The 15,301-nt window shown below is 44.5% G+C and overlaps 1 protein-coding gene across 1 annotated transcript; it reads right to left on the reverse strand.

Moving 5' to 3' along the window:
- Positions 1–3,245: 3,245 nt before the first annotated feature.
- On the reverse strand, positions 3,246–4,129 carry LOC125522936 (high molecular mass early light-inducible protein HV58, chloroplastic-like). The gene is made up of 2 exons (XM_048687979.2): positions 3,940–4,129; positions 3,246–3,851 (listed from the first exon to the last, which is right to left on the reverse strand). The coding sequence occupies exons 1-2, from the start codon at positions 4,048–4,050 to the stop codon at positions 3,393–3,395; spliced, it is 570 nt and encodes a 189-aa protein (XP_048543936.1). The 5' UTR covers positions 4,051–4,129; the 3' UTR covers positions 3,246–3,392.
- Positions 4,130–15,301: the final 11,172 nt, after the last annotated feature.

The following is a 15,301-nucleotide window of genomic DNA, read 5'->3' on the forward strand; positions in this document are numbered from 1 at the left end:
ATTGAAACATAAAAAGAACATCATGAATGATATGACTAGCACATTTAATTCACCGACACAACTGCATTCAATTGTTGCAAGATTAAATGATCATACAAGTTTAGCAAATGGCACAAGAAAAGGTAGTACCGCGTCAACCAAACGAGGAGCTAACACAAGCGCATGGGACACGAGGTATGGACATTAGCTACCAAACGAACAGTTAAAATTAAATCTGACTATTTGATTTAGTTCGCAAGAAAGCATCAGTCCATCAAGGACCGAATTTCTAACATGTTTCTACAATTGTATATACGTTTCATCAACCAGAAATAGACAACACGCCAAACATTCGTGCAGAACAACAGAAATCAAATAGTGGCGTAGAGCATTAAATCTTTACCTGGTGACGCTACGAAGGTGCTTCCCCGGTGACGGCGAGGATGAACCTTTTGGCCCCTCCTTGAAGAGGCCGAGGTTGCTTGCGGCGCGGTGGAGAGGAGGGGGGCAGCGGCGAAGAAGCACGGACTGGGTAGGGCGGCGGTGTCGGGGGACGCACGGAATCCATAGTCAGTGGCGGCAGGGAGGCGGCGAGGTGGGGAGGCGGCGAGGTGGGGAGGCGCCCGCGGGGGAGAGAAGGGCACGGAGAGGCCGGCGGCGGCAGGGGAGCCGAGGGCGGAGAGGCAGCGCGGCGGTTGCCTTCCCCCCAGTTCGCACGCCCTCGCCGCCTACGGAGACAGGAGTCCAGATCCCTGACGAGGCCTTCAGCAGGGGCGAATCCTAACGCGCGGAATAGTCGCCCCCTCTGTGGGCCGAATCCTAACTAGGCCATCCATTGATTTTGTTAGGGCCCTTTACTTCCGGCCCTTTTGCATTCAGTTCGCGCATGCCATTTCGTGGTATTTTTTGCCTATCATAATCTAGCTAGGGAAATATCAGGTGCTTCCATCCTTGAGGTGCTCCCTATACTCCAAGTCTAAAACATCAATTTCAAATGTTTCAAAAATTCTGAAAAAAGTGTGAATGTTCAAAAGCAATGTGACTACACCCTCAAATAATTTCAGGTCCAAACTCGGAATATATATTGAGAAACAAAAAAGACAAATTCAGATGTGAATAGTGTCAAATGTTGGTTTTGTCTTTTTATGACACTATTCATGCTAGGTTTCACATTTTTGTTCCTCAATGTGCATTTAGAGTTTGGACCTGAAATTTTTAGGAGTTGTAGTCACATTCCTTGTAAACATGCATATTTTTTTCCAGAATTTTTTAAAACATTTAAAATTAATTTATTTGAAGTTGGAGCATGGGGAGTACCTCAAGGATGGGAGTACTAGATATTTCTACCTGTGGGTCGCAGGTTTGGGTATTTCCCTTTCTACGTGTCCCATAGGCCATAGTTGATCCTGATGTTTTTCCATGGATTATTTTTCACCTATAATACTTGATTTCTAGGGCATAGTGATGTCGTACTTGTTTTCGTTATGATAGATATGTCTATTCCAGACTACCTATATCTCACTTTTTTTTGTACCTCTGCTTGTCTGTGCAGGTTTCGATTGAGTAGGGGAGGAGCGTTATTCAATATTTTAGTTTCTTTTCAGGGGTGTAGGCAAACCGGTTGCTAACTCTCTCCTCTTTCCATCATCGTTTTTTTCCTTCTGATTTACTACCATCTGATTTCATGTACGAAGAAAGATAAAGATAAAAATGTTTGAGAATTTGAAAAGGTGTTCATGAATTTGAAAAATATTCATATTTTTTAGATGTATATGGATTCAAATTATGCTTCTGAACTTGAATAATTCTAGTGAATTCAGAAACTGTTCATGTATTTGCAAAATTATCTGTGAATTCAAAAATCTGTTTGCCTTGTTTAAAAATGTCCCCAAATTTCAAAATATTCACGAGTCTATAAAATGTTCATGAATTCTAAAAAGACCTTGAATTAAAAAAACTTGATAAATGAGTGCTAAAATGAAAAATGTTCATAAATTTAAAAAAGATTTTCTGGTATTAAGATTTGTGAATTCAAAAAATGTCGATGAACTCAAAAATTGTTCGTGAATTCAAAAATGTCTGCAAAATTTAAAAAATGTTTGTGAATACAAAATTGTTCATAAAATTGAAAAAATGACAGCCCAACTTGAAAATGCTCCTGAATCTGAAAATTATTCGTGATTCAAAAAGTAATTGTGGGTTTGAAAAAATGGTCATGAATTCAAAAAAGTTCATAAATTCGAAAAAGTACTCAAATTTGAATATTATTGAATTTGATTTTTAACAAATTCAAACATGTTGCGAGTTCAAAAATTGTTTATTAATGTCCGTTTGGTAATCTGTGTTGGAAATGCCCTTAATGCATACAGAATAAAGGAAGTGAGACAGTAACTGAAGTGCGCATCTTGGATTTCTGAGTATTCATGATAATCTTTGAACCTGGATGTTTCTTTATCAGCTAGCATCTCTGACGGACAAGGAGCACACTCTCCAACTTAAGAAACATAACCGGAAAAGAAACACTCTCCAGCTTCAAAAATATAACTGGAAAAGAAACTCCGTCAGATAAAAGAGCATATCCTGTATCCCGATAGCTTTGAAGCTAATGATTTGACCACAAAGGGTGCAGTAGCATGTGCGTTACTTGATCAGTGCAAACATTAGGGGCTCCCAAAGATGAATATCGCAAACAAATGTGCCATGACAGAACATGTCTGCACGGGGAACGGATCCTCTAACACCATGAAAGGATGTCACGAAGCTGCAGTGCAATCCCAGTGCAAAACGAAGAAGGGATGTCACGGGCACTGTAGCAAAGACACTGTGCGCAATTATTGTTCATGGAAAATAAAATCCAAAATTAATTTTATTGCACCATAATTTTGTTTGTATGTAATTTTCGTAAATGTATACAGTAGATTTATAATTTGTAAATTAATTCAAGTCATTTTAGGCTTAATCATATGAATGTGAAGAAGGGATGTTATGATACTGTACCTTCTCTGACATCCCTTCGTGATGTTAGAGGATCTCGTTCCGTCTGCACGATGTAACCACATTAGAGTGACCGGACACAGATGGTGGTAGGGCATGCCAACAAATAGTGATTATTCGTGAACGTATTAGGTTGCATGAACATAGCATATGAATTTGGAATTTGGAAGCACCAAGAAAGTAAAGATTGTGTTGAATAAGATGAGAGAGGGGAAAGAGAAGGCTTCCATGAAAACATAATATAATTCACATCCACCAAGAAGCTATAGAAATAAAATCACTACATCAGATCATGGCATAAACGTGGCTGCAACAAATTTTTTTTTTTGACATAAACGTGGCTACAACAGTTAGTACTACTACTATTACAATTTTGTTAGCTGATGAAAAGAGAATCCTCAGCGCTACAGTACATAGTCTTAGATGTTGACGAAGGGAGCGCCGGTAATGAACTCGGTGGCGGCGAGCGCGACGAGGCCGAGCATAGCGAAGCGGCCGTTCCAGAGCTCTGCGTCGGCGCTCCAGATTCCGCTCGACTTGCTCTCGACAGTCTGGCCCTGCAGCAGCGGCACCAACGATGCCGCGGAGAACACCCCCGCGGTCACCAGGAACCAGCCCAGCCCGGCGCCGCTGCCGGCCTGGTCGAGGAGCCCGCCGCCGCGTGCCGCCTCGACGGAGAGCGCCGCCACAAAGCCCACCATGGCCAGCCGGCCGTTGATGCGCTCCGGCGCCGGGCCGCTGAAGGCGAGCGTGTCCCAGACCGAGGGGTTCGCCTTCTTGGTCATGGGCTTGGGTGCCGCCGGGATCGGGGTCGGGCTCGTGCTCGGGGAGGAGGAGGTCGATGCGCTCGTCGTCTCCTTGGTTGAGTCCATGCCAGGCTGCACATACACAAACAATCTCACGTTGAGGTCGAGTCTCCAACTAGCCAACATGCGATGCAGTCAAGTGTGTGACGTGAAAGCTCACCTCAGACTGGGCCCTGACGACGAGGGTCCTCCGGCGCGGGCCCGCCACTGGAGAGCGGGCGGCGGACCGGCCGACGACGGCGAAGGAACTCAAAGCCACCATGGTCGCCATTACTCAAGGCACGAAGAGAACTGAGAAGTTAGTGCTGGCTTAATGGATGGACGATGTCACTTGGCTGGTGTTGTTTTGCTGTGTCTCTGTGAGCGAGTAGCTGATGCACTTTATAGCGGCCGTGAGGAGGTCGCCGGTGGACGCGGCCATGGCCACGTGAACGAGGTCCAAAGGGCTGTACGTGGAGGGAGGGAGGCGGCGGGCTCACATGCATCGACGTGGACCCTGAGGGTGCCATAACTCGCTCTCGCCAAAAAGTGAACGCAGCATGTACGCGCGGGTACCCCTATTTCACGCCTTTGGTCAGACATTAATATTTCTATATACATGATTAAATTTTTTTCATCATTTTTTATTACATGATCAGCATTTTCTCTATACACATTTTAGTTCTGACTCGCTGAAGGGGGCCAGCAAGATGGACCAGCCCACGCGCGCGGGAGGTCACAGCCTCTTTTCTAATAATATATTTTTTATGTTTTATGTTTCTTTTTTGCTTTTGTTTATACTTTAAAAATTATATATATATATTATTAAAAACCCTATACAATGTTTTTTGGAAAATGTTGAACAATTATTTCAAAAATGTTAATCTAGCATTCAGAAAGTGTTGAACAAGTATTTAAAAACTGTTGAACAAATATTTGAAAAAATGTTGATCAAGCATTCAGAAAAATACTTTACATGTATTTGAAAATGTTAATCAAGCATTTAGAAAATGTTGAACATGTTTATAAATATTATTGATCGAGTATTAAAAAATGATGAATTTTTTTATCATGTATTTAAAATTTTTAATCAAGAATTTGAATAAAAATGTTGAACAAATATTTGAAAAATGCTAATCAAGCATTTGGGAAATGTTAAATGTGTATATAAAAATGTTGATCATGTATTAAAAAATTGATGAAAAAAATTATTCATGTATGTAAAAATGTTAATTAAGCATTTGAAGGAATGTTGAACAAGTGTTTGAATAATGTTAATCAAGCATTTGGAAAATTTTACATGTGTATAGAAAAAATGTTGACCATGTATTAAAAGAATGTAATCTTTTTATTTCAAAACTATTAATTAAGCCTTTTTTAGAATGTATATAAAAAATGTTGACCATGTATAATTTTTTAATCTTGTATATGGAAAATATTAATAAATAATTTAAAAATACCTATATTAAAAAATGCTAAATTTAGAAAAACCTTCAACAAATATTAGAAAAATATTGTCAATATATACAAAAAATGGAGAATAAAAACCAAGAGAAATAAAAGGAACTAAAATAATAAAAAACTGAAAAGGATAACAAAATAAACCAAAGGAAAAAGAAAACAAAAAATAAAACCGAAGGAACAAATGCAAAAAGAATGGAAAACGGGAGAAAAAAAGGAAAAAAGCAAAAGAAAACAAAAATAAAAAATATGGAAAATCGGCTCTTCGAAAAAAGTTTGTCTAGGAATTTTTGTACGTGGGCTGCACATAGGGTCCACCGCATGGGCTGGGCATCCTCCGTATTTGTTTCCGCCGACAAGGAGCAATGAAAAGTATATGCACGTAAGTGAATCCCACCTCGCTCTTTTATTGTAAATTCTATCACTTTTTATATGCCCGCGAGTTGACTCAGAGCAGTAGAGAGCGACAAAGATCTCAAGGAGAGAAAAGGGGCGCGAGCTCTAGCAGCTGACCATCACGCCGAGTGGCTAGCGAGGGGAGGTCTCCGGAACAGAGGAGGTGCTTCTGCAGAGAGCTAGCGGGCGACAGAGACGCATGGTGCAACAACTCATGTATTCTTCTCTCTAATCTCCCGCTGTTGCTCCTCACGCCCTCCTCTCTGGAAAGTGGAATCTCCCTTTGCTCAGTTTCGTACTTGTGAATAAAATGACATGTTTTGTGTGTTAAAAAAAGCAATGTATATGTTAAGAAAGAGAAATATGGGATTTATGAGCATGCCAAGTTCTGCAGCTATATTGGACCTATCAGGATGCACACATGTGGGCGAGGGGTTGCCCCTGTTTGAATTTCGCATGGCAAGTTCAGCGGCTATATGGGATTTATTCATGACCATCAGCATGGATGTTCAGGTACGGATTTCTTCAGGACGATCAACATGTTGGGGATCGTAGCAGAAATTAAAAACCCTTGTAGATCGCGAGCGGAAGCGTTCAAGTGAACGGGGATGATGGAGTCGTACTCGCCGTGATCCAAATCACCGATGACCAAGTGCCGAACGGACAGCACCTCCGCGTTCAACACACGTACGGTTGGGAAGACGTGAAGATGACTTCACCAAGCACAAGCGGGGAGGAGAGGTGTTACGGAGGGGAGGAGAGGTGTTACGGAGGGAGAGGGAGGCGCCAAGAGCAAGGTGCGGCTGCCCTTCCTCCCTTCCACTATATATCCTCCCTTCCACTATATATAGGGGCTAGGGGGGCGCATGCCCCCTTGGAGATCCCATCTAAAGGGGGGGGGGGGGCGGCGGCCCCTGGGGGCAACGGCCCCCTTAGGGTTTCCAACCAGGGGGCGCATGCCCCCTCGGGGGGCAACGCCCCCCTAGGGTTTCCAACCGCCTTGGGCCCTTGGGTGGGGCGCACCAGCCCATCAGGGGCTGGTTCCCATGCCACTTCAGCCCATGGGGCCCTCTGAAATAGATGACCCCATCCGGTGGACCCCCGGGACCCTTCCGGTGGTCCCGGTACAATACCGGTAACCCCCGAAACCTTCCCGCTGGCCGAAACTGGACTTCCTATATATAAATCTTTACCTCTGGACCATTTCAGAACTCCTCGTGACGTCCGGGATCTCATCCGGGACTCCGAACAACTTTCGGGTTACTGCATACTAATATCTCTACAACCCTAGCGTCACCGAACCTTAAGTGTGTAGACCCTACGGGTTCGGGAGACACGCAGACATGACCAAGACGCCTCTCCGGTCAATAACCAACAGCGGGATCTGGATACCCATGTTGGCTCCCACATGCTCCTCGATGATCTCATCAGATGAACCACAATGTCGAGGACTTAATCAATCCCATATTCAATTCCCTTTGTCAATTGGTACGTTACTTGCCCGAGACTCGATCGTCGGTGTCCCAATACCTTGTTCAATATCGTTACCGGCAAGTCACTTTACTCTTACCGTAATGCATGATCCCGTGACCAACCCTTTGGTCACATTGAGCTCATTATGATGATGCATTACCGAGTGGGCCCAGAGATACCTCTCCGTCATACGGAGTGACAAATCCCAGTCTCGATTCGTGCCAACCCAACAGACACTTTTGGAGATACCTGTAATGTACCTTTATAGTCACCCAGTTACGTTGTGACGTTTGGCACACCCAAGGTACTCCTACGGTAGCCGGGAGTTGCACAATCTCATGGTCTAAGGAAATGATACTTGACATTCAGAAAAGCTACAACAAATGAAGTACACGATCTTTGAGCTAAGCTTAGGATTGGGTCTTGTCCATCACATCATTCTCCTAATGATGTGATCCTGTTATCAATGACATCTAATGTCCATAGTCAGGAAACCATGACTATCTTTTGATCAACGAGCTAGTCAACTAGAGGCTCACTAGGGACGTGTTGTGGTCTATGTATTCACACATGTATTACGATTTCCCGGATAACACAATTATAGCATGAACAATAGACAATTATCATGAACAAAGAAATATAATAATAACCATTTTATTATTGCCTCTAGGGCATATTTCCAACAGTCTTCCACTTGCACTAGAGTTAATATTCTAGTTACATTGTGATGAATCGAACACCCATGCAGTTCTGGTGTTGATCATGTTTTGCTCTAGGGAGAGGTTTAGTCAACGGATCTGCTACATTCAGGTCCGTATGTACTTTACAAATTTCTATGTCTCCATTTTGAACACTTTCACGAATGGAGTTGAAGCGACGCTTGATATGCCTGGTCTTCCTGTGAAATCTGGGCTCCTTGGCAAGGGCAATAGCTCCAGTGTTGTCACAGAAGAGAGTCATCGGCCCCGACGCATTGGGTATGACTGCTAGGTCGGTGATGAACTCCTTCACCCAGATTGCTTCTTGTGCTGCCTCCAAGGCTGCCATGTATTCTGCTTCACATGTAGATCCCGCCACGACGCTTTGCTTGTAACTGCACCAGCTTACTGTCCCACCATTTAAAATATACACGTATCCGGTTTGTGACTTAGAGTCATCCAGATCTGTGTCGAAGCTAGCGTCGACGTAACCCTTTACGACGAGCTCTTCGCCACCTCCATAAACGAGAAACATATCCTTGGTCCTTTTCAAGTACTTCAGGATGTTTTTGACCGCTGTCCAGTGTTCCTTGCCGGGATTACTTTGGTACCTACCTACCAAACGTATGGCAAGGTTTAAATCAGGTCTGGTACACAGCATGGCATACATAATAGACCCTATGGCTGAGGCATAGGGGATGACACTCATCTCTTCTATATCTTCTGCCGTGGTCAGGCATTGAGCCGTGCTCAATCGCACACCTTGCAATACAGGCAAGAACCCCTTCTTGGACTGATCCATATTGAACTTCTTCAATATCTTGTCAAGGTACGTACTTTGTGAAAGACCGATGAGGCGTCTCGATCTATCTCTATAGATCTTGATGCCTAATATATAAGCAGCTTCTCCAAGGTCCTTCATTGAAAAACACTTGTTCAAATAGGCCTTTATGCTTTCGAAGAATTCTATATCATTTCCCATCAACAGTATGTCATCCACATATAATATGAGAAATGCTACAGAGCTCCCACTCACTTGTAAACGCAGGCTTCTCCATAAGTCTGCATAAACCCAAACGCTTTGATCATCTCATCAAAGCGAATGTTCCAACTCCGAGATGCTTGCACCAGCCCATAGATTGAGCGTTGGAGCTTGCACACCTTGTTAGCATTCTTAGGATCGATAAAACCTTCCGGCTGCATCATATACAATTCTTCCTTAAGAAAGCCATTAAGGAATGCCGTTTTGACGTCCATTTGCCATATCTCATAATCATAGAATGCGGCAATTGCTAACATGATTCGGACGGACTTCAGCTTCGCTACGGGTGAGAAAGTCTCATCGTAGTCAACCCCTTGAACTTGTCGATAACCCTTAGCGACAAGTCGAGCCTTATAGATGGTCACATGACCATCCGCGTCTGTCTTCTTCTTAAAGATCCATTTATTTTCTATGGCTCGCCGATCTTCGGGCAAGTCAGTCAAAGTCCATACTTTGTTTTCATACATGGATTCTATCTCGGATTTCATGGCTTCTAGCCATTTGTCAGAATCTGGGCCCGCCATCGCTTCTTCATAGTTCGAAGGTTCACCGTTGTCTAACAACATGATTTCCAAGACAGGGTTGCCGTACCACTTTGGTGCGGAACGTGTCCTTGTGGACCTACGAAGTTCAGTAGGAGCTTGATCTGAAGTATCTTGATCATCATCATTAACTTCCTCTCTAATCGGTGCAGGCACCACAGGAACATTTTCCTGAGCTGCGCTACTCTCTGCTTCAAGAGGCAGTACTTCATCAAGCTCTACTTTCCTCCCACTTACTTCTTTCGAGAGAAACTCCTTCTCTAGAAAGGATCCATTCTTGGCAACGAAGATCTTGCCTTCAGATCTGAGGTAGAAGGTATACCCAATGGTTTCCTTAGGGTATCCTATGAAGATGCATTTTTCTGACTTGGGTTCGAGCTTTTTAGGTTGAAGTTTCTTGACATAAGCATCGCATCCCCAAACTTTTAGAAACGACAGCTTAGGTTTCTTCCCAAACCATAATTCATATGGTGTCGTCTCAACGGATTTCGACGGAGCCCTGTTTAAAGTGAATGCGGCAGTCTCTAGAGCATAGCCCCAAAATGATAGCGGTAAATCGGTAAGAGACATCATAGATCGCACCATATCTAATAGAGTGCGATTACGACGTTCAGACACACCATTACGCTGAGGTGTTCCAGGCGGCGTGAGTTGTGAAACTATTCCACATTTTCTTAAGTGTGTGCCAAATTCATGACTCAAGTATTCTCCCCCATGATCTGATCGCAAGAACTTGATTTTCCTGTCACGTTGATTCTCAACCTCACTCTGAAATTCCTTGAACTTTTCAAAGGTCTCAGACTTGTGTTTCATTAAGTAGACATACCCATATCTACTCAAGTCATCAGTGAGGGTGAGAACATAACGATAGCCACCGCGAGCCTCAACACTCATTGGACCGCACACATCAGTATGTATGATTTCCAATAAGTTGGTTGCTTGCTCCATTGTTCCTGAGAACGGAGTCTTGGTCATCTTACCCATGAGGCATGGTTCGCACGTGTCAAATGATTCGTAATCAAGAGACTCTAAAAGTCCATCTGCATGGAGCTTCTTCATGCGTTTGACACCTATGTGACCAAGGCGGCAGTGCCACAAGTATGTGGGACTATCATTATCAACCTTACATCTTTTGGTATTCACACAATGAATATGTGTAGCATTACGCTCGAGATTCATTAAGAATAAACCATTCACCATCGGAGCATGACCATAAAACATATCTCTCATATAAATAGAACAACCATTATTCTCGGATTTAAATGAGTAGCCATCTCGTATTAAATGAGATCCTGATACAATGTTCATGCTCAAAGCTGGCACTAAATAACAATTATTGAGGTTTAAAACTAATCCCATAGGTAAATGTAGAGGTAGCGTGCCGACGGCGATCACATCGACCTTGAAACCATTCCCGACGCGCATCGTCACCTCGTCCTTCGCCAGTCTCCGTTTATTCCGCAACTCCTGCTTTGAGTTACAAATGTGAGCAACCGCACCGGTATCAAATACCCAGGAGCTACTACGAGTACTGGTAAGGTACACATCAATTACATGTATATCACATATACCTTTCGTGATGCCGGCCTTCTTGTCCGCTAAGTATTTGGGGCAGTTCCGCTTCCAGTGACCACTTCCCTTGCAATAAAAACACCCAGTCTCGGGCTTGGGTCCATTCTTTGGCTTCTTCCCGGCAGCTTGCTTACCGGGCGCGGCAACTCCCTTGCCGTCCTTCTTGAAGTTCTTCTTACCCTTGCCTTTCTTGAACTTAGTGGTTTTATTCACCATCAACACTTGATGTTCCTTTTTGACTTCTACCTGTGCTGATTTCAGCATTGCAAATACTTCAGGAATGGTCTTTTCCATCCCCTGCATATTGAAGTTCATCACAAAGCTCTTGTAGCTCGGTGGAAGCGACTGAAGGATTCTGTCAATGACCGCGTCATCCGGGAGATTAACTCCCAGCTGAGTCAAGCGGTTATGCAACCCAGACATTTTGAGTATGTGCTCACTGACAGAACTATTTTCCTCCATCTTCCAGCTGAATAACTTGTCAGAGACTTCATATCTCTCGACCCGGGCATGAGCTTGAAAAACCATTTTCAGCTCTTCGAACATCTCATATGCTCCGTGTCTCTCAAAACGCTTTTGGAGCCCCGGTTCTAAGCTGTAAAGCATGCCGCACTGAACGAGGGAGTAATCATCACCACGTGTCTGCCAAGCGTTCATAACGTCTTGGTTCTGTGGGACGGGTGCGTCACCTAGCGGTGCTTCTAGGACATAATCTTTCTTGGCAGCTATGAGGATGATCCTCAGGTTCCGGACCCAGTCCGTATAGTTGCTGCCATCGTCTTTCAGCTTGGTTTTCTCTAGGAACGCGTTGAAGTTGAGGACAACGTGGGCCATTTGATCTACAAGACATATTGTAAAGATTTTAGACTAAGTTCATGATAATTAAGTTCATCTAATCAAATTATTAAATGAACTCCCACTTAGATAGACATCCCTCCAGTCTTGACATGATCCGAGTTAACTAGGCCGTGTCCGATCATCACGTGAGACGGACTAGTCAACATCGGTGAACATCTTCATGTTGATCGTATCTTGTATACGACTCATGCTCGACCTTTCGGTCTTCTGTGTTCCGAGGCCATGTCTGTACATGCTAGGCTCGTCAAGTCAACCTACGTGTATTGCATGTGTAAATCTGGCTTACACCCGTTGTATTCGAACGTTAAAATCTATCACACCCGATCATCACGTGGTGCTTCGAAACAATGAACCTTCGCAACGGTGCACAGTTAGGGGGAACACTTTCTTGAAATTATTACAAGGGATCATCTTATTTAAGCTACCGTCGTTCTAAGCAAATAAGATGTAAAACATGATAAACATCACATGCAATCAAATAGTGACATGATATGGCCAATATCATTTGCTCCTTTGATCTCCATCTTCGGGGCTCCATGATCATCGTTGTCACCGGCATGACACCATGATCTCCATCATCATGATCTCCATCATTGTGTCTTCTTGAAGTTGTCTCGTCATCTATTACTTCTACTACTATGGCTAACGCTTTAGCAATAAAGTAAAGTAATTACATGACGTTTATGTTGACACGCAGTTCATAAATAAATAAAGACAACTCCTATGGCTCCTGCCGGTTGTCATACTCATCGACATGCAAGTCGTGATTCCTATTACAAGAACATGATCAATCTCATACATCACATATATCATTCATCATTCATCACAACCTTTGGCCATATCACATCACAAAACACTTGCTGCAAAAACAAGTTAGACGTCCTCTAATTGTTGTTGCAAGTTTTTACGTGGCTGCTATAGGTTTCTAGCAAGAACGTTTCTTACCTACGCCAAAACCACAACGTGAATTGCCAATTTCTATTTACCCTTCATAAGGACCCTTTTCATCGAATCCGATCTGACTAAAGTGGGAGAGACAGAAACCCGCCAGCCACCTTATGCAACTAGTGCATGTCAGTCGGTGGAACCGGTCTCACGTAAGCGTACGTGTAAGGTTGGTCCGGGCCGCTTCATCCCACGATGCCGCCGAATCAAGATAAGACTAGTAACGGCAAGCAAATTGACAATATCGACACCCACAACTACTTTGTGTTCTACTCATGCATAGTAACTACGCATAGACCTAGCTCATGATGCCACTGTTGGGGATCGTAGCAGAAATTAAAAAAATTTCTACGCATCACCAAGATCAATCTATGGAGTATTCTAGCAACGAGGGGAATAGGAGTGCATCTACATACCCTTGTAGATCGCGAGCGGAAGCGTTCAAGTGAACGGGGATGATGGAGTCGTACTCGCCGTGATCCAAATCACCGATGACCAAGTGCCGAACGGACAGCACCTCCGCGTTCAACACACGTACGGTTGGGAAGACGTCTCCTCCTTCTTGATCCAGCAAGGGGGAAGGAGAGGTTGATGAAGATCCAGCAGCACGACGGCGTGGTGGTGGATGCAGCAGGATCCCGGCAGGGCTTCGCCAAGCACAAGCGGGGAGGAGAGGTGTTACGGAGGGAGAGGGAGGCGCCAAGAGCAAGGTGCGGCTGCCCTCCCTCCCTTCCACTATATATAGGGGCTAGGGGGGCGCATGCCCCCTTGGAGATCCCATCTAAAGGGGGGGGGGGGGCGGCAGCCCCTGGGGGCAACGGCCCCCTTAGGGTTTCCAACCAGGGGGGCGCATGCCCCCTCGGGGGGCAACGGCCCCCTAGGGTTTCCAACCCTAGGCGCCTTGGGCCCTTAGGTGGGGCGCACCAGCCCATCAGGGACTGGTTCCCACGCCACTTCAGCCCATGGGGCCCTCCGGAATAGGTGGCCCCATCCGGTGGACCCCCGGGACCCTTCCGGTGGTCCCGGTACAATAACGGTAACCCCCGAAACCTTCCCGCTGGCCGAAATTGGACTTCCTATATATAAATCTTTACCTCTGGACCATTCCGGAACTCCTCGTGATGTCCGGGATCTCATCCGGGACTCCGAACAACTTTCGGGTTACTGCATACTAATATCTCTACAACCCTAGCGTCACCGAACCTTAAGTGTGTAGACCCTATGAGTTCGGGAGTCACGCAGACATGACCGAGACGCCTCTCCGGTCAATAACCAACAGCGGGATCTGGATACCCATGTTGGCTCCCACATGCTCCTCGATGATCTCATCGGATGAACCACGATGTCGAGGACTTAATCAATCCCGTATTCAATTCCCTTTGTCAATCGGTACGTTACTTGCCCGAGACTCGATCGTCGGTATCCCAATACCTTGTTCAATCTCGTTACCGGCAAGTTACTTTACTCGTACCATAATGCATGATCCCGTGACCAACCCTTTGGTCACATTGAGCTCATTATGATGATGCATTACCGAGTGGGCCCAGAGATACCTCTCCGTCATACGGAGTGACAAATCCCAGTCTCGACTCGTGCCAACCCAACAGACACTTTCGGAGATACCTGTAATGTACCTTTATAGTCACCCAGTTACGTTGTGACGTTTGGCACACCCAAGGTACTCCTACGATACCCGAGAGTTGCACAATCTCATGGTCTAAGGAAATGATACTTGACATTCAGAAAAGCTACAGCAAATGAACTACACAATCTTTGAGCTAAGCTTAGGATTGGGTCTTGTCCATGACATCAGTCTCCTAATGATGTGATCCCATTATCAATGACATCTAATGTCCATAGTCAGGAAACCATGACTATCTTTTGATCAACGAGCTAGTCAACTAGAGGCTCACTAGGGACGTGTTGTGGTCTATGTATTCACACATGTATTACGATTTCCCGGATAACACAATTATAGCATGAACAATAGACAATTATCATGAACAAAGAAATATAATAATAACCATTTTATTATTGCCTCTAGGGCATATTTCCAACACAACACTCAGAACAATATGTATGCATGCAGAGAACAATTATACAAGGATGTGTGTGTCTATCATATTGTTCTACCACTACATGCATTTGTTTGTTTATGGATCATTTACAGTTCGCAAGTTTTTATAGTCTCTAGGCACGCTTAATGTAATTTCACATGAGACAATCATCATGCACAGACAAAAACAACAGGACAATGAATCTCACGTGATGTATTGCCTTAGTCAGAGCCGGTTACATATACACGGTGCTGCCCTACATGTAGGGCATGATTACAGGAGATGGCGCTAGACTAGGAAGGGTCTTGGAGACTAGGACTAATAGTTACAACATCAACAAGATATACATCACAGGTTTACAAGAGTAACGTGACAGTTCAACACCCCCCGCAGTCCGAACGGCGCCAGGGAAGACGTTCAGACTGGAGCGAAAGTCACGAAAAACCGAAGACGACAGCCCCTTGGTGAAGACATCGGCGAACTGGGACTCTGTCGGAAC

This window comes from Triticum urartu, chromosome 1A, assembly GCF_056163025.1.
Source record: "Triticum urartu cultivar PI428250 chromosome 1A, HENAU_Tu73, whole genome shotgun sequence".
In the NCBI taxonomy this organism is placed as follows: domain Eukaryota; kingdom Viridiplantae; phylum Streptophyta; class Magnoliopsida; order Poales; family Poaceae; genus Triticum; species Triticum urartu.